At 41.5% G+C, this 18,820-nt stretch overlaps 3 protein-coding genes and 1 long non-coding RNA gene across 6 annotated transcripts; 1 reads left to right on the forward strand and 3 right to left on the reverse strand.

Moving 5' to 3' along the window:
* Positions 1-469: 469 nt before the first annotated feature.
* Positions 470-2,367, reverse strand: LOC134190741 (iron-sulfur protein NUBPL-like). Of its 3 annotated transcripts, none has more exons than XM_062659239.1 (5): positions 2,189-2,367; positions 1,142-1,215; positions 954-1,074; positions 815-897; positions 470-755 (listed from the first exon to the last, which is right to left on the reverse strand). In XM_062659239.1, exons 1-5 carry the CDS (start codon positions 2,328-2,330, stop codon positions 639-641), a joined length of 537 nt encoding a protein of 178 aa, XP_062515223.1. In that variant the 5' UTR covers positions 2,331-2,367; the 3' UTR covers positions 470-638. The 3 variants fall into 3 exon arrangements, with proteins under 3 accessions (XP_062515223.1, XP_062515224.1, XP_062515222.1); XM_062659240.1 differs by having other exon boundaries at positions 470-751; positions 1,130-1,215; XM_062659238.1 differs by having other exon boundaries at positions 1,130-1,215.
* A 5,394-nt stretch (positions 2,368-7,761) lies between these two features.
* LOC134190742 (uncharacterized) lies at positions 7,762-9,607 on the reverse strand. The gene has a single exon (XM_062659241.1). The coding sequence runs from the start codon at positions 8,803-8,805 to the stop codon at positions 8,344-8,346; it is 462 nt and encodes a 153-aa protein (XP_062515225.1). The 5' UTR covers positions 8,806-9,607; the 3' UTR covers positions 7,762-8,343.
* Positions 9,608-11,808: 2,201 nt separating this feature from the next.
* Positions 11,809-17,554, reverse strand: LOC134190454 (iron-sulfur protein NUBPL-like). The gene is made up of 7 exons (XM_062658898.1): positions 17,531-17,554; positions 17,286-17,475; positions 14,266-14,300; positions 14,115-14,205; positions 14,017-14,056; positions 12,500-12,557; positions 11,809-12,429 (listed from the first exon to the last, which is right to left on the reverse strand). The coding sequence occupies exons 1-7, from the start codon at positions 17,552-17,554 to the stop codon at positions 12,205-12,207; spliced, it is 663 nt and encodes a 220-aa protein (XP_062514882.1). The 3' UTR covers positions 11,809-12,204.
* Positions 17,555-17,570: 16 nt separating this feature from the next.
* On the forward strand, positions 17,571-18,820 carry LOC134190456 (uncharacterized). Its single transcript, XR_009971634.1, has 3 exons — positions 17,571-17,686; positions 17,751-17,891; positions 18,324-18,820. It is a non-coding gene; the product is annotated as an uncharacterized LOC134190456 (long non-coding RNA).

Raw genomic sequence — 18,820 nt, forward strand, 5'->3', positions numbered from 1 at the left:
TGATAATGCTCCGGAAGGGCTTGAGACTCATTTGTTTTGCGCCGTCGTCCTACGTTAAAGCGTTGCTTCCACCTGACAAGCCATCCATTGCTTGCTTTAAATCCTACAATGTTTAGTTCTGCAGCTACTCGCTTTGCTTCGTCTATCAGTGCGACGTTAGAAACTGCCAGGCCAAAGCTTCGCCTCTCTTGCAAAAAGTCATACACCGGTCATCAAGCTGTACACTTAATGGTTCACGTCCGTCGTGCATCTTTCCTGTCAATGCTAAATTGGTTGGCGGTTTTTGACACCACCGAGCCATTGCCTCGATGCCATTCAACAACGCTGATCTTGTATTCAACAGTGAAGCTACGATATCTCTTGGGCATAGCTGCCTAGAACACGTTGCCGAATGCGTAGGCAATTAAAGAAGCTAGTCTATATAGAAAGTGCCAATTAGCACCACTTAAAGAACAAAAAGGTGTGACAATCTTAGGACCTGGACCAAAGGTGGGGATGGGAATTTACTGGAGGACTGGGGTATTACTCGCGTCAGTACGGTATTTAGTCAATGAATCAACATTAACAAACAAAACGTATCAAGTCAACATGCATCAAGAATCATGGCAACAACAGCAGTTTACTTATATTATGAAAGTCTAGCAAATTGTGCGAAATACATAGAGATGTATGAAATGTGCCACTGATGTTAGCTCTTCCGATAGCCAAGCTTCACAAGAACTTGCTGTGCTATGTTGGCATACTCTTTTGACTAGCTCAAAAATCACCCAATGCTATACATATTAAAGTACCCTGACAAACCAGCAATGCCTACCTGAGAACAACTGGGCTGTGACACAACAATAGGCTGCCCTCTATCACAAGTTTCTTGGATAGCTACATCTAATGGTACATCACCTGTAACCAAAGTACCCAGTTCAGCACGAGAAGAAGTGAAGAATACCTGAATTTACCTAGAACGTGTAGATCAATTTGTTTTGCTAGTCGGTGAGCTCCGTTATGGCCAAATATGTGTGTTGCATGACCACAGTGTGGACACTGAAAAACACTCATGTTTTGAACTACTCCAAACACCTATAACAAAAACATTAATTGCAAAATCATGTGAAATATGATAATAAACGTGTACCGGTATAGACACCTTCTTAAACATTTCTATTCCACGTGTGACATCTAGTAATGCAATGTCTTGTGGTGTTGTAACAATGATTGCACCTACACATATTAATTGTTCAATTACAGAGAGGAAGACGTTGTCAGCTGCTACAAAGTACAAAGAAAACAAGTGACTGAATCCGAAAAAAGAAAGATCTCCAGGAAACTTTACTTCAGACGTCAGTACCAAAAACAAATAATTTTAGATGGGGTTATTGAGTGAGTTTAGACACAGGAAATTAATATTTACGGTATAGTTATAATAATTGAATAACTAAGGGCACTTCCATATTTATAGTCATCAGGAGTGCATTTGTTTTATTAGATACCAGATGGATGCCCATTCTTCACATGATCTCTAACAGTATGCAGTAATGAAGATTACAAGACAGCGATAGAAAGATGTAGAGATGATCACGACTCTTTATCTAGGTTGAAAACTGTTTCTTTCTGATGATTTAGTGTATCACCTAAATGAACTTGAAGTTATAGATCTAACTACAAGAAAGTGTACAAAAGGACTAACACTCCATGCACCTAAAGACAATGCAAAAAGCACACCAGCGTTCAAAACTATGTGCTGAAAAACTAGCTGCAATGTAGACTTGGAGGAGCTGTGTGAGGTAATGTAAAAATGCAACCTGATGAGTCTGCCATTAGACTGACATCTGCTTTCGGAATTTTGTAAATAACTTGAGACAGAATTAGTGTTCCTTGCATGGCTATTCATTTCCAAGTCTAAGGACATAGCCTGAGGAAGATCAGGGAGTAAATTCTAGTGACCTATAGCTACTCTCTATAAACTCACTCTGTACTTGATCAAACTTCTGGCTTATCATGTTCTTGACATGTGTTGACCTTGACTGTCTTAAGTGCACAAATGTATATGAGAGCTCATGCAATAGTGCTTGTGGAGTTTGGTCCAGATTAGAGCAAACGTATTAAGGAGATCATGTACAAAGGACAGACAAGCAGAAAAACAGATAGATTGTTTTACTGTCATAAATCCTACCCTACACATTTTAGTGCATACCTTGAGGTAAAATACAAGTCCAACTCTGCAAATATGCTTTAAAAGCTAATTGAAAGCTGCGAGTCAAAGAGTTCAGTTTGCACCAAAAATCTCTGTGGCTATCTACATATATAAGCCAAAAATTATCATATATGCGTGTCATGCTTCAGGAATGTATGGTATCCCATTCAGCAACCAATCACAACGCATTAGTCTCTTTGTACGAAAGACAATGGTCGAGAACCAATCACTCAGTGCTGTTTGCATGAGAGAGAAAATTTAGCCAGAAAGATGTCCACTTGGATCAAAAAGAATCAAACGTATTTCAAGTAGCGATACCTGGAAATCTATGACAATCCAATCTTGCTGCCGTAGGTTACGCAAAATGCCAGGCATAATGCACATGGTATGTATGGGACTTCATTGCTAATGCAAGTCCCCAACTACAAATATTGTTGATATTACACATAAATTGATATGATAATTTTGGTACACAATTTAGACTGCAAGAGTGACGAACAAAACATGCAGAACCTATAGCTATATATAGTGTTGGAGAAAATTGGAAGTTTGGCCACATCCTGTGCTAAAATAGAAATTTATAGATTAGAAGTTTATGAGTGATGCATGCATAGGAACTACTGTATGTACCATTGTGGGTAGGAATAGCACATCTCTACAGCAACTTATGGATCTCTAACTAGATGAATCGACTGTCTCGACAATAGCAAAGTTTCAATCAATTTCAACTCAACACTACTCCAAGATAGAAGCTACTCCCAATGATTATTGCTTCGTAGCTTCATTTAAAGCGACGCTCGATGGAGATTCACGTATTACCAGTTTAGTTGACAAATACTCATCGGTACATTAACAACAACAACAGACCAGACGTTGTTGTTATCAATCCCCAAACTGGTCACGACAGAGAACTAGACATTTCTCTAGCATCCTTGGTGCACTGACTTGCTAGCATCGGCAGCTACCACAGCAAGTATCACGGCCTCAAGGAGAGAGGAGAGAAAAGAGGTTAAATACAGCCAAGAGCGTCTACCAGGAGGCATCAAACCATCATTTGTTCCCTTAGTTCTCGGAGATTCACGTATTACCAGTTTAGTTGACAAATACTCATCGGTACATTAACAACAACAACAGACCAGACGTTGTTGTTATCAATCCCCAAACTGGTCACGACAGAGAACTAGACATTTCTCTAGCATCCTTGGTGCACTGACTTGCTAGCATCGGCTGCTACCACAGCAAGTATCACGGCCTCAAGGAGAGAGGAGAGAAAAGAGGTTAAATACAGCCAAGAGCGTCTACCAGGAGGCATCAAACCATCGTTTGTTCCCTTAGTTCTCGAACGTTTTGGTCACTGGGGATACAAGCCACCAACTACCTCGACAAGCTTGCCGAGTGGATGAGGGAAAGAAACTGGGCTCAATTGAAGACCAAGTGGAGATATCTCATCTCCATTCATTTACAGAGAAACTTCGCTAAAGTTATAGCAGACAAAAAGAATGAACACTACTGATGCTTGCACTGTTGCACCATTGCCTAATTGTTAACTCATTGTATGTTTTTGGGCCTAAAAGTCATTTTTGCTTGTGTAGTTTTCTAGCTTAGTAACTATCCTTGTCATTTGTGTACATAGTTGTTGTATAATAAATGCAAATATATGTATTGACATAGACAGACAGACAGACAGACGCTACGAGAAAAAACATCCTGGTGAGTTGTCTGTGAGAGTGGTTCCACTAGTCTTGGAACATTTTGGAAGATGGGGCAAGCAGGCAGAGACCTATTAGATGACTTGTCAAAACGATCAAAGGATGACTTTGGAAAATCAAACGGGGCAGAGTTTAAAGACTATTGGCTTCAAAGAACTGCCATTCAATTGCAACGTTGCAATGCCAATGTACTTCTGAAGAAATCAGTAATGCCTTGTCGGGACAGACTAAGTGCCCAGACTCGTAGATGTTCTATAGAAAAGAGATCACCTGATCCCTTCTAACCAATTAGTAATTAAATATATGTCGTATTTAGTTATTAGTCGTTTCTCTTGCTTTTATTATCATAGGACAAACGTAGTTAGCCATTTCCTATTGTATCCTAATTCAAATATGAAAAATAGATGACAGACAGACAGACAGACAGACAGACAAACAGATAAATCAATCAAACCAGCCTTGAGGTCTCGCTTTATAGCTTGCTGTTTGGTGGCTTTGAGAAAATATGTGAAAATCAGGATAATGAGACAGCTTGAAAATTGTTTTATCTCATTCCTAGAATGGTTTTGGAGGCAAATTCAAAAGGGGGCAGGTCTGGCTTGAAAGAAGCCAGGTCTGTTTTCGACAAGTTTCTAGAATGGAAATGGAAGGAATTGCTGTATTTGTCTGAGTCTAAGATTTCTACAAAGCTGAGTTCAAGTTCTAATCAGGCAAAACAAGCAGCACTCAGGTTGATTCGATGTGGTGAACTTTCATGAGCTGCTAGAGTGTTAACTAGTGTGGGGTTAGTACGAGCATCAGAAGAGAGTTCAAAAATTAGAGAAAAAGCATCCAAAAAGATTTGAGAAATTCCTGCTGTCTCCTCTCGAGTAAATTCTAATCCAATAAGTCTCTCTAAAGCTGTTCTTCTCAAAGTGATTCATCAATCACCACGAGGTTCTGGTGCTGGACCATTTGGTTGGCGTTATGAGCAGATCAAAGTCTTGATTGAATCTGACAAGGGGGCAGATCTCTTACATAGTGCTTGTGTGGAGAAATTATACTGCGTTTAACAGCAAGAGCAATCTGTTTACAGAAGAAAAAAGCATTCTGTGGTATTTCCAACCCAATACAGCATCGTGTGCTGACTGATTATGGAACTGAGCTGCTCACACATCATGTTCAATTGCTTGTAGAGTCTAATCCTGAATGGGTTGTATTAAAAAACGGATGTGAAAGACGCCTTCAATTCTCTAGATTGAAGGCAGATATTGCAGGAGGTGTCATCGTCTTCCAGATATATTCCATCATATTCAGCAGATGTATCTGAATGTCAATTCTCTTGTACTTTTGCAGAAGACCAAACCAATAGTCCTCAACTTTGAACAAGGCATTCATCAGGGAGATCCTTTAGAACCAGCATTGTTCTCAACTGCAATACACCCAATTCTCGTGAACATTCAGAAGGAAAACCCTAAAATACGAGTTCTAGCTTACCTCGATGATGTGCGCTTTTGGGTCCACCAATTGAAGTTCTTTTTGCCTTGGAAAATCTCAGAGCAGCTTTCATCACAATACACCTTGAAATAGCTGACCACAAATGTGAGATCTACAGCCCTACACCACTTTCTAGTCAGATAAGCTCTCAGACCACTATTCCTATCAACTATAGTGGTTCAACAATTCTAGGCATCCCAATTGGAAAGGTTCAGTTTATACACGAATACTGTGTTGAGACAGCAAAATCAGGAGACAACCTTTGCAAGCTGCTGACTGAGCGGCACGATATTCAAAGTGCCATGCTATTACTAAGATTCTGTCACATTCCTCAAACTAATCACTTAGCTTGTTCAGTGACACCAGAACTTCTCAATTCAGCAGCTGATCTTCACGATCTTCAGTCGAGGTCAACATTTACCACTTTGCTTGGTTGCAACTCAATAGATGATACTGTATGGCACCGAACAACCCAACCAATCATCAAGTATGGTGGTTTTGGTATGTCATTGGTTCAATCAGTTGCTTCATCAATCAGCTTTCCTGGCTTCGTGGGCTCATTCTTTGAATGAATTGCCCATTCGTTTTCCAGATATAAAACCTGAAATAGACAAAGTTGTCATGTCAACACCCTCTTTTAGCTGTCTAGATCAGACACTAAATTCAATTGTACCACCATCCCAGTCCTTATTGCAGATGTTGTCTGAATCAGAGAGTCTTCAACACAAGCTCTCACAAGAAAATGCTAAAATGGAAGCTACTTGCTTAATTCAGAATGCACTTTCACTTCGAGATGGCGCTAGACTTCGCTCTCTGCAAGGCAAAAGTGCAGGCTCTTGGTCGTCTGCTATTCCAACTTCACGGAAGCTCGCACTTAAACCCTCCAAATTTCGGTTGGCGGCTTACCTGAGACTTGGACTCCCTTGCCTTTGTGTGATATTATTCAGACGTGTGACTGTGTGTGATAAGCAACTAGTGACTCAAGAGGATTGCATGCAAAACAGGGGGTGGTCCTGTGTGGTCACATGACTCGATCATGTCTGTGTGGTCAGAGTGTCTAAATGATCTCAAAATTCAACACAAAAAGAGCCAAAAGATATATATGCTACATCTGACAGCCGCCCAGACATTGTTGTTTTTGACACTGGTATTGGTTCCGATGTAGAGTTAGGTATAGCACTTGCTCATCTGTGGAGTTCAGCCATATTTCCAACGTCAGCCACTATGGACGGAGCAACCGCAGCTAGAAGGAAAGACAGAAAGTTGTCTTGCGATGAGAAAGAAAAACATCCTGGTGTCTGTGAGAGTGGTTCCACCAGTCTTGGAACATTTTGGAAGATGGGGCAAGAAGGCAGAGACCTATTTAGACGACTTGTCAAAACGATTAAAGGATGACTTTGGAATATTAAACAGGGTAGAGTTTAAAGACTATTGGTGTCAAAGAATTGCCATTCAATTGCAACGTTGCAATGCCAATGCACTTCTGAAGAAAATCAGTAATGCCTTGTCAGGTCACACCAAGTGCCCAGACTCGTAGATGTTCTATAGAAAAGAGATCACATGATCCCTTTTAACCAATTATTACTTAAAAATATATTGTATTTAGTTTTTAGCTGTTTTCTCTTGCTTTTATTATCATAGGACAAATGTAGTTAGCCATTTGCTATTGTATCCTAATTCAAATATGAAAAATATATGTATTGACAGACAGACAGACGACAGACAGATAATCTATTCTCATACAAATTATACTTGTACATATGCTAGGATTTTTAAATACAAATAAGTCCTTGCAAACAACAAAGTCATTGGACCTTGAATGTCAAAATCAAATGATCTATCTAAATCACCATGATTAGGTGAGAGTTTTGAAGTTTTCTAAGGATAACTTCGGCATTACATCTTTGCCGAATTGTAGAAAATCTTTTTCCCAACATGACATGAACATGGAAGCATTAAAATTGGCTTATGGATTTGCTGACTGTTGTGACAAATGCAGCAAAAATAGTCTGCCTTTGTGCCCACCTCCCAAAATGTTCTATCACAAGAGGAACACATCTTGATACATATCCTCCTGGAAAAAGCTCTTCTGAATATTTTTTCATTTTCTTTTCTTCTCTTGTCGTGGCAGCATGACCATTTTCCTTGCTAGCCCTCCTAATAATGTCCTGACTCCGTGGATGAGCCACGACAGACAGACAGACAAACAGATTGTTTTATTGATTTTAAACTTAACAAGCAAATCCTCAAAATTAAATAAAAATCCACCCCAGTCCATTCCTCCGTTCATCAATTCAGACAAGTGGATTAAAATCTGAATATCCCTATCTCTAATTGACCATGTGAGAGGTGAGATATTTTTCATAAGATCACTTGGCTGTTACCTGCCTGTAATAGAACAGAAAGGCGCCGTCCAAAGTCAGTGAGAAATTCTACTGCTGTTTTGGTATCTCCAATAGCTTCTGCATCTTTGCCAGTTCTTGTAGAAACAATTCTGCCGACTCGTACAAGCGACGAAAATGTTCAAAGATTAGAGGGATAATTGTCGGTGTAGAGTCAGTCAGCAAAACTTCCTGTTCATATTTTTCAATTTTTTCTTTTCTCTCTTCAGTGATGCATAGCCATCTACCTGCCCTGATCGTTTGACGGTATCAAGTACTTCATGGATGCGCCAAAGAAATATCCAGTTCAATAGCTTCCACAAACTCCAAACAAAAAACACAATATCTGGACAATTTTCTGACTGTGCATACCTGTTTCGTGGTTCCTTGTGGTAAAATATTTGGAGCTCGTTAAGACATTCATTCCAACATGACAAAATGTTGTGCACCCAAGCAGGCCCACCTCCATGTTTGTAGGTAAGCAGGTGATAGCCTTCTTTATCGACACCTTTGCTGCACTCACATTGGGCAATCCAATTGCTAAATGGCATTTGCAGACCCAACCTCTACCGATACGCTAAGCGAACAGTCAAGCACTAGATGCTTTTCCCGTAACAGATCTAACTCTTGCATTGTCTTTATCTGATGTAAAAGAGCTGAACACTTTATCTGCTGATGACTTTGCACTAGAATCACTACGGCGAAGTTGCAGTTTTGTAGGTTTAGAAAAAAGATCATGGCAAGATCTTTGTTGTGGGTCAGTGCTCTCTTCTGAACTTTCAAAAGGCAAGTTATCAATGGCTGTCGTTAGAGAAGCTCCAATAGATGTGCCAGACGGTTTGACGTGTTTTGTACTCACATTGGAGACCAGATGCCCAATCTCATCCGCCATTTGTGGAAATCTCTTAGGTAATTCATTGAACGAATGTGCCCAAGCTGCTATAAAGGAAGAAGGCAATACACTGCCAACTGAAGTTAATCCGAGTCCACCATAGTTTATCTTCAAAACAGCTTCATCCCATTTGTTATTATCAAGTGATGAAAGTCCCATTACATCAACATAAGTGACCCGAGTAAGGGTGCCATGAATCCTAGCAGCTTCTTGGAGAAGACCTGGACACTGCTCTAGCAAGACAATTTAGACGTGGTATATGATAATGTCTCAATAGAAGTGTAGCACTCTGAGGATCATTCAATTCAGCCAGGTGTGAGCAAAAGGTTTGACTAGATTCCTTAGCTTTAACCCAAGTTTGACTGACATAGGTCTCAAGTCCTATTGGAACTCCTAAGATCTTTAACCCATTTGTGGATACTCAAACAAAAAGAGCTTAGCATCCTCAGAATCAAATCCAACAAATAGCTTACATTTCTTTTGACAAATTTCTAGGTTAATGTTAGCCACACTCATCTTCAAATCAGATAAAGCCTTCATTAGGTCATTATCAGGACTGACAACAAAAAGTGTCATCACGATTAGCAAAAGCATCAAACTGGGATATTTGTCTTAAATAGATTTCAAAATTGGATGAAGAGTGACAGCAAATAAGACAGGACCCAGAGGATCTCCTTTGATGCACTCCTTCTTGTGAGGCTATGTTGACTACTGAGCCATCTCCCATCTCCTATACCAAAGAGCTTGTGTTGCCATAAATTTGAAAAACGTGGTTCAACAATTCCAGAAATTGAGCAGCAACTTCATCAATCAAATGATATCTGGATATAGAATTGAATGCATTGTATATAGAATTGAATGCATTGGAAACAGACACACAGACAGACAGAGAGTCAGAATGTTTAAGTTCACTTCACTTACCACACAAATGTGAACCTAGAGACAGATATGTGAATTCCAACTGCTCAGATATTCTTGTAGCTGATTCTGAAACTGGTTCAAACATAGAACTTGATGTGGCACTAGCTCATCTGTGGGCTGCAGACATTTTGTCTCGTGCATCTACAACTGCAAGGAGTGCGGCTGTGAGAAGGGAAGAACTTAAATTAAGTAAATATAAAGAGGAAAAACTACCCGGTATTCTCCATCAGTAGTGCCTCTAGTTTTTGAGCACTTTGGGCGTTGGGGAGAAAAAGCCACTAACTACTTTAATGCAATGAGCAAGTATGTGGAAAGATGAGAACGGACGAACAAATGTTGCTGAGTTTAAGACACGATGGAGGAGACGGTTTTCAATTCAACTGCAACGTTGCAATGCAAGTGTGCTGACAAGAAAACTCATGATGATCGGTTCTGGACCTAAGACCCTTAGTAGAAACACTGACTTTGCACAACTTGTAGTTAAGTAGCTTCTTTAAGTTTTATCCCCCCCATAAGGGGCTAATGTATTATGTAGTAATTATTATGTAGTGGACTTTAGGTTTGCTTTTAGAGTTTGATGGAAATTTCATTGTAATGGAAATATATTTATTGACAGACAGACAGACAGACAGTCAAACAGATAGACTGTTGTTCCATTGCGCTTCGTCGTCTTCGTGAGGATGTCAATGCCATTGACGTGTGAAAGTTGCTATTTTTGATACTGAGAGTGCTATTAGCACCATCGAAGGAAAGTAACAAGTCTGGAACCAAAGGTGCCAAGTCGAGATATTGTCTCTTTCAAGAATATCGTTGGATCATCTTATTCAACTGAACTGCTCTACCTCTGATCATGTCAATACTTCTCTAGATCCTGAGAAGCAAGTGAGGAACGCTGCTATCCGCCTGACTAAGTGCGAAGAGATATCGCGTGCTGCTAGGATTTTGACAAGTTAATATGATGGTGCTTCGAACATTTCCATTTCCTCCTAGACAACTCTTTTACACAAGATGCTCTGGTTCTCGTATTGTCAGATACTATTGTTCAACTCATTTCAATGTCTCGACTAGTTGCCTTGCTGAATCAAATGGAGATGTAAGGCCTATAGCAATGGGTGAAGCCACGTGTAGATTGGCCGCGAGAGCTATCTGTCAGCAAAAGAAGTTGTCGTTTTCTTAATTTTTCTCTCCTTTACAACATGGGTTGGCCACTCGTGGAGGTTCCAAATTGTTGGTTCACCATGTTCAACTACTACTTCAGAACAAACCTAGTTGGATGCTGGTGAAATCAGATATCAGGATTGCCTTTAATTCCATCAAGAGAGATTCTGTGAAGTAAACTCTTCATTCCCACAGTTAAGTGGTCATGTTCGCCAGATGTATTCTAGGCCTAGTTCGTTGGTCTTTTTAAAGGAGATGAATCTGTTTTGATCTCATCAGAGCAAGGTGTGCATCAAGGCGATTCCTTGGGCCCTGTCTTATATGCCATGGGTACTCATCCTATACTAGAGAAAGTTACAAAACAAAACAAATGTTATAATTCTAGATATTTAGATGATGTCTTCAATCCATGTGAGCCTTCAAAGCTCTTGATGATTTCAAGTCACTATCAGCTGTCATTGGCCTTCTGGTAGCTGATAGTAAGTATGAGGACCTTCTGAATCATCCTTGTCTTCCATGCCCAGCACAAATGTACGGGGACAATAGTGCTCGGCTGTCCTATTGGATGCTCTTCATTTGTTTCATCATATTGCATATCTTTCATTGAGTCTGGTCAACTTTTGTGACAAGATATGCCAGTTGGGTGATGCTCAATGCTCAATGTTACTCTTGCGTCACTGCCATGTCTCAAGAATGAACCATTTAGCTAAATCAGTGCCTCCTCCATTATTGCAACCATCAGCATCTATACAAAAAGACCAAACCCAAGTCACCTTCAAGGCTATTCTATCACTTCAATCCATCACTGAATCACAATGGAGTCAATGTACCATGCCTGTGAAGTATGGAGGTTTCAGTTTGACATTTGTAAAAGATGTTACCTTTGCGGCATATCTAGCAAGTTGTGCTCATTCTGCAGTTACTTTACCTAAAAGGTTTCCATCCCTTTGGGAGTCACATGAGTTATTGATGAATAACATGAAGAATAATATTCAAGTTTCATTGGACAATGCCATAGTGAAATATAACGGTTCTCTTGGTCATGGTGACATTTCTCAAGTGAGAGAATTTTGTGATCTACAACACTAATCAGCACTGTCTCTCTGCCCAACTCTTTTCAGCCAAAGTTCAGATTTTTCTAGAGACAGCTGACAATGCCAAGGCAAGGCTCGTTTAAGATCAGTTCAAGGAAAAGGTAGTGGCTCTTGGCTTGAAGCGGTTCCCTGCTCAGAAAACCTTGCGCTTAATTAACCCCAGCAAATTTCGCTTAGCTTCTCTATTAAGGATGGGTTGCCCAATGCCATTTGGAAGTTGGCTGTCACACTGTGAATGTGGGAAAGTTCTCGACAAAGACGGATATCATCTTCTTAGTTGTAAACATGGAGGAGGCCTTATATGGCAGCATGATTCTGTTGTGAGTTGTAAACAGATGAACATTTTGTTCCTATGCATATAGATTTGGCCAGCATGCATTGCAGTCTAGCAATGGTGTGTGTGTGTGTGTGCGCGCGCGCACGCACGCGCGTGCGCCAGTGTCCGTGTGAGGACTTCAGATTGGTTAAGGCAACTAAGCATACCACTGACGGGTACGAGCTGTGATACTGAGAGTTGAGTATCTCCTGTCCCGGGAGGCATATCTATGACCAGAACATCAAGTGGTCCCCATGATACCTGTCGAATTAATCTCTCAATAGCCTGCATTACCTACAACAAGAAAGAACCATGGTACTCTTAGAGTGATATTGATGATGTTACACTGATCATAATATCTTACCATCAATCCTCGCCAAACAATTGGACTGCTCTCTTCCACCAGGAATCCCATTGACATACTAAATTACAACAAAAACAATATCAAAAATCATATTTTCCAAATGGTGCTACAGCTAAGGCTATCCAGTGTTGCTGTTGCCATGTATAGTACATCATTCATCAGTTGTACAGTATAACTTTCCATCTAGTAGCTGACATCATAACCTGTACTTCTGTCTGTCAACCATCATCTCTATATCACGTACAGTTCCTTTCCCTACAGACTATTTCAAAGAAATGACAAAATGAACAATACTAATACTCACTATACCACATTTAGACAGTAACCATTAGAAAGCCATTTTGAAGAAACAAAGTGTATATGCTCATCACTAATAAACAAGGTAGCCTTTATTTCTAAGTTAAGGACTCGAGTAATGTGTCTTGTGTGCAAATCATCTGGTATCAAGCCGCTTTCAGTCAATTTCACATTTATCATATCATCAGCTGCATGTATCCAAAATAATTGCACTCACTACTTGCAGTTATTGCATAAGTTATTTCCAATCATGAAAACACCAATAATGTCCTTTTTACTTGCTTCAACCTCAGCACCAAATCAAATCAAATTGTTTCATTCTTGCTCATTGCAGCTGATAGCACTTTGAATGCTCTGACTACATTAGAGTTTGCAAATGTCATTTGACTTACACAATGCATACTCCACTAAAATGCAAATGTGTAGAGGATATCTAGGCGACTATGTTGTATTCTGCTAGAGAAATGTATACCAGGCAAATGAATGTCCATTCGTACAGAGCAAGATTGATTACATCCATAGTCACATTAACTTCACGCTGTAAACCAAGTTTGTCCTCATAGAGGCTAGTCTACTACTACGCACTGTGAACTTGGCGAAAATGCATAGTCTGTTGGAAAACAAAGACATAACATGTAGGTCCTCTTTTGAAACAGATGAGATGGAAATCTGACCAGATCCTCATGTGCAGTCTCTAACTGTTACAATGTGGCTACAAATATTCGTAGCTTTTTAGCAACATCAGTAAGTGTTCATGACAGTATTAGTGGGCAATGCCTACTTGAAGATGCAGTTTCACAGAGAATGGTTAAGGTAACTGCTATCTGGTAGAGTACAGTCGGTCGCGTGTCACTTATCTGACGTTCACTCATCCGACACATCGGATATCCAACAGGTCCAAGCTTGCCACGTGGGTGATGATATGACAGATGATATGACAGATGCATCCTGCATATTATATAAATTCACAGTCAATCATGAAAAGTATAATTTTTATCTCTAGATCAATAAGACATTTGGTTTGTTTCATTAAATTCACATCTACATTCAGTATCCCTACTGTGGAAAAAATGCTGTATAATATGAACAATAGTTGAGTTCATAACAGTTTCAGTTATCCAACATTTTCACTTATCCAACTGGGGTCCGGTCCCAAGGGGGTCGGATAAGTAACATGCAACTGTACAAGTGGTAGCAGGGTAACTTATATAAATACAAACCATTTAATTCCATAGTTGACCATTGGTTTCATCTGATTCTCTGACACAAGTGAAAGTATAATGGTGTCATTGCTCAGAATGACATCTCTAGTGCTCACGTTCAGTTAGCTCAGGTTGTCCACACAAGTTCATCATCTTGGGTATTGATGGACCAAAAATGTCAGCATCCAGTAGACCAACTGAAATGTTCTAGGAGAAAGAGACACATCAAAGATATTAAAACATAATAAGTAAAACTTCCACACCTACATCTTCAGCTAAAGCCATAGATAATGCCAAATTGACTAAAAGACAAAACAGTGTAATGATATCATAAACACAATGAGAAGTTCCACTACTACAGCACTTACAAAAGCCAATCCTTCTTACATCTACTGAACACCTTTAAAATTGTGTCATCTGTCTGAATCACCCATTACAAAAAAGGGCTATAGTGAAAAGCTGCATTATCTGACTTGAGTGTCGCATCAATAGAATCACGTTCTATTTGAGTGTCAGGTTGCGCCAAAAGTATCATTTATGGCTCCCGTGAGCAATGGCTAGTTCAGCAGTTTATAGATTGGGTAACAGGGTTCTCGCTACAGCCATGCTCCAGTAGAAGTCCGCCACGCTCAGAAATGGTAGATAAGAGTCTAAAGTTTTACAGCTAAGGAATTTTTGATAATTCCATATTACTGAAACACAATACTATATCACTTAGTAAAGGTGACAATAGCCAAAAATCCAGGCTCTTACAAAACAACACGGAATGACAGCCTCGTTCCAAACATACACACAAGTGTTGATTGCAGTACTGGATGCGCTGCCTGATTCTATTCCCGGATGCCCTTCCAGTGACCCGGAAAGCACATCTCTCTTGTCTGAGAAGTTGCACCTAGAATCTACTCTAGACTAGTCATGGCTTCATGCAAAGCAACAACAGTGGTCCACATAGAGACTTTCTGTAGTTTCGTCTACAAAACTTGTGCATGTGCTATCTATGAACACCGCTCAGAAGGGCTTACGGGCGATCGAAGTTGATTTCCTTTCCAGGGTACTCGAACACACGTTACACGCAATAGCTACAACGCAAAAATCTATCTCACATGAGACCGGCTCAACTCACATGTCCGACTGTAAAGTGCAGACTGCATGCATTGTGGACCCATCCATCCCACCACGCTCCCAAAAATCTCTAGCGAGAACCCTGGGTAAGCAGCTGTCCTTGCCTGTGGATGATCAGCTGCAAGGTGTACAAAGACCCGCGTGCAAGGGAGAACACATGGCAATGGATTTTGAGCAAGCTGGGGGTTCCTGCAGAGTCTCCCAGTAGAAAATCTACGTATGAATGGTCAGTTCAATACTTCACGCAGCGACGTCTATCACGTACTATATTGTGAATGGTATAGCGTGTGTGATGCGACGTGATGCATGCCACTCCCACACAAGCCTAGTGGTTAGAGTTCTGGTTCTCTGACCATGATGGCCTGAGTTCAATCCTGAGTAAAGACAGCAACATTATAAAATGAGTCTGTTGGTTCTTTTGTCTATTGGTTCTTTCTCACTGGCTATGTCTGTGAGCGTATACTTGTTTCTGTCAATGAAGAGTTTCTGTGATCTGGCGTGGGGACCGTTGGCAATGAGAATCAGTGCTTTCCTGGTGGTCATTGATATTTACTGGGCATACTCTTCAGAGCTGGCAAAATCCTCATAGCGCATGCATCGATATTACAGTTACTAGTGCCATATGGATTAAACATAAACATGTACCTATCTGGAACTGCTGGGTTGATGGGTGCCCAGTTAAGGATAGAGACCCCTCTGCTCTACAGAAAGGGTGATGAAGACTACACTAATAATACTAATAATACTAATAACACTAATAGTAATATTAATTGGTGTCATTCATTGGAGGACCAAGGACCTGCAGCAGCTTGATTGGTGGACCAGGAAAGTTCTCTCTATGCACGGTGTCTACCATCCTGCGACAGACGTTGACTGGCTGTCCACTCTGTGCACCAATGGTGGTCAAGGGTTACAACAGATTGAGCTGACGTATCAGTCTTGTATTGTGGGGCTGGACTATTACCTTCATAGTAGCTCTGATCTCTTCATGCAAATGGTACAAGAGTGTTATGCTAGGAGGTCCTCTCATTCAATCCGACACATGGCCCATTAGCTTACTGCACAGTTGCAAGGAAGTCTGGTTAGAGACAACAAGTTGTAGAGCCTGCATGGAAGTGGGGCCATAACGTGTGATGGTGTCTTCGAGCAAGCACCTCAGATGGATGGAAAACATTTCTGCACGTGCAGCAGTTCCCTTCGTTAACAGTACAATCCTGGGGCAGAAAACCTACGCACGGTCCGTATAGCCATCTCACTGAAAAACCACCTGTGGACATGAAAGAGACCAACGGATGGCTCAAATCATCAAATCTTCCTGCTGCAACCGAGAGACTGGTTGTTGCTGCTCAAGACCAAGCTCTTTGGACTTGGTATTATGAGCGCAACATTCTGCATCGAGATGTCAGTCCCACTTGATGCTTGTGCAGTGTAGGCCTGGAAACAATCGACCATATTGTGGCAGGCTGTGGTGCTTTGGCACTGATGAACTACACTGTGTGGTGACGTACTAGTGCTCTGCATGTTTCTTACAACGAGACGATATCATGCAGTGCACAGTTGCTGTCAGTTGTTGTGTTGGACGTGTTTCCGGTGAACTCTTGACAACGTGAATTTCCTGAGAATATAGGAAATGATCGCCTCGCCATACAGCCTAGTGCCTAGCTTCTCACTGGACTAGCCTACTTACTATCCGAACACCACGTATGTGCTCATCACCACCGCGGCATCGCAAAGTGAAAATCAATGACTGCAAAAGGCACGCGCACACACCATTTCGACGACATTTCGCGACAAGAACCTCGCGATGGCTGTTCAACGGTAAGGGCATGAAAACGTTCTTTCGTGGCTTGCCTACAGTTCAATAGCATCGATGACTACATCCTATAAACACCCACCACCCACTTTGCACGTGAAGCAGTAATATTATCTTGTCTCTGTATAACATTTATAGGGTCTTTAGTTCAGCAGAATTTGGTGATGTGGCAACATGGAACCTCACCAGACCGTTTTCGAGCCCGGAATGTTGAGGGCGGGGTTAAGGTCTGTACTAGACCCTTCCCGCCAGCGGATGTAGGCGGGAAGCGTCCGGGTCCGGCTCCGCAAGACTACTCATAACCCCTAGCCACTTCCACAATAAAAACACAACATAACTTATGTAAACCTACCCGCCGTGGTTGACTTCCCAACCCCTCCTTTACCAGATGCTACTAATATGATATGATCAACTCCAGCGATAGGCCATTTTCTTGGTAAGCCTCTTGTACTTTTCGATGTTGCCTGCGCCTGTTGATGAAGTGGTCTCAGGCACAAATGGACAGACCGCCTCCATGAGCTACAAAACCATAAACGTCGAATCTACACCAAACTATCACTCAGCAAATATCTCTTGCAAATAAGCACAGCGTCCTACCATGGCGATACAGAGCATGCGCATCTACCTCCTGAGTGTAGCTTAGTCTCCCGGATGCTGGTCTACTTGTCAAATTGTCAAAGATCAAGAAACCAAGCGTGTTTGCTACTAGCTCACTAGCTATTTCGGACATTGTCGTACCCCAAGCTTCTCAAAGTAAGAGAATAGTAGTGCAGCAATCGTGAAATGCCAAAAGTCATTAGTATTGGTTTGGTCCTAGCTAGAGCCCCTCCTAGACCAGTCTTCGTCGTTCCCTGGATTGTCTCCCCGCTCCAGGCTCGAGTTTAGGCCCTTCCTACATTCGAAGGATAATGTTTTTGGATTCCAAAGACATAGAGGAGCGTCACGCTGCACTAGCGACGTAAGATCTGTACACTATAGTCTTCGCAAGTGACCGCAAGTGTGGCGATATGTCGAATAATGCACTGTACGCTAGCTAGAGGTGTGTGTGTGTGTGTGTGTGTGTGTGTATGTGCGTGCGTGCGTGCGTGCGTGCGTGCGCGTGTGCGTGTGTGTGTGCGCGTGCGCGTGTGTGTGTGCGCGCGTGCGCGTGTGTGTGTGCGCGCGTGCGTGCGCGTGTGCGCGTGTGTGTGTGCGCGCGTGCGTGTGCGTGTGTGTGTGCGCGCGCGTGCGCGTGCCTGCCTGCCTGCACGAGCGCGTTACTATAAAAACTTGTTACATTACAGACTAAGTGAACAGATCGAGAGTAATCAGTTACCTGGGTGCATGGAGACCTACTAGTAGTTCAGTCTAGAATTGATCAAATGGTTATGAATGCATTTATTATTAACAGAGCAGTCAATAGATCTTGCTCGACTAATCTTCAGTCAATTCTCATCAGTGACCATTCCAGAAGTCAATTCCAATGCAACTGCAGCGGGTGAGACAAAGCCAAGCATCAATGTAGACAGAGGAAATCACTGCAGCTCACAGCTGTTGTCACGGACCAGGTTCATGCACCCACATGTGATTGTTAGCTGCCTCATTGTTTCCCATAGAATGAAGGGCAGCAGAACACCAGAGGATAAAAGGAACCCCATATGGGCCCATCAGACTGTGGAAATAGCAGAGGAAGTAAGGAGAAGGACATGGTGACTATGTTCATGAGACCAGAGCCGTACATGGCTCTGTGTAAGACTGCTGTTTCTGATACCCTAACAGTCTGGCCTAGCGTTCCTCAGATCTCAGTACCTCAAGATATAGTTTCAGGATATAGCTTCAAGCTATACTTATAAAACTATCCCACATTAATTAATTTGTGATTTATAGAAACTTATTATGTTCAATAAA

This window comes from Corticium candelabrum, chromosome 15 (genome assembly GCF_963422355.1).
Source record: "Corticium candelabrum chromosome 15, ooCorCand1.1, whole genome shotgun sequence".
Lineage (NCBI taxonomy): Eukaryota > Metazoa > Porifera > Homoscleromorpha > Homosclerophorida > Plakinidae > Corticium > Corticium candelabrum.

Excerpts from the sequence above, each read along its gene's own strand:
- LOC134190741 (XM_062659238.1), bottom strand. The coding sequence starts at position 2,330 with ATGACACGCATATATGATAATTTTTGGCTTATATATGTAGATAGCCAC. Across the intron at positions 1,216-2,188 it reads GACTTGTATTTTACCTCAAG|GTGCAATCATTGTTACAACA; the intron begins GTATGCACTAAA and ends TAATATGTGTAG. Across the intron at positions 898-953 it reads AATTGATCTACACGTTCTAG|GTGATGTACCATTAGATGTA; the intron begins GTAAATTCAGGT and ends CTTTGGTTACAG.
- LOC134190742 (XM_062659241.1), bottom strand. The coding sequence starts at position 8,805 with ATGGGACTTTCATCACTTGATAATAACAAATGGGATGAAGCTGTTTTG.
- LOC134190454 (XM_062658898.1), bottom strand. The coding sequence starts at position 17,554 with ATGCGCATGCTCTGTATCGCCATG. Across the intron at positions 14,301-17,285 it reads TGGGAAGTCAACCACGGCGG|TCAATTTGGCATTATCTATG; the intron begins GTAGGTTTACAT and ends TTTGTCTTTTAG. Across the intron at positions 12,558-14,016 it reads GTCAACTATGGAATTAAATG|TATGTCAATGGGATTCCTGG; the intron begins GTTTGTATTTAT and ends GTTGTAATTTAG.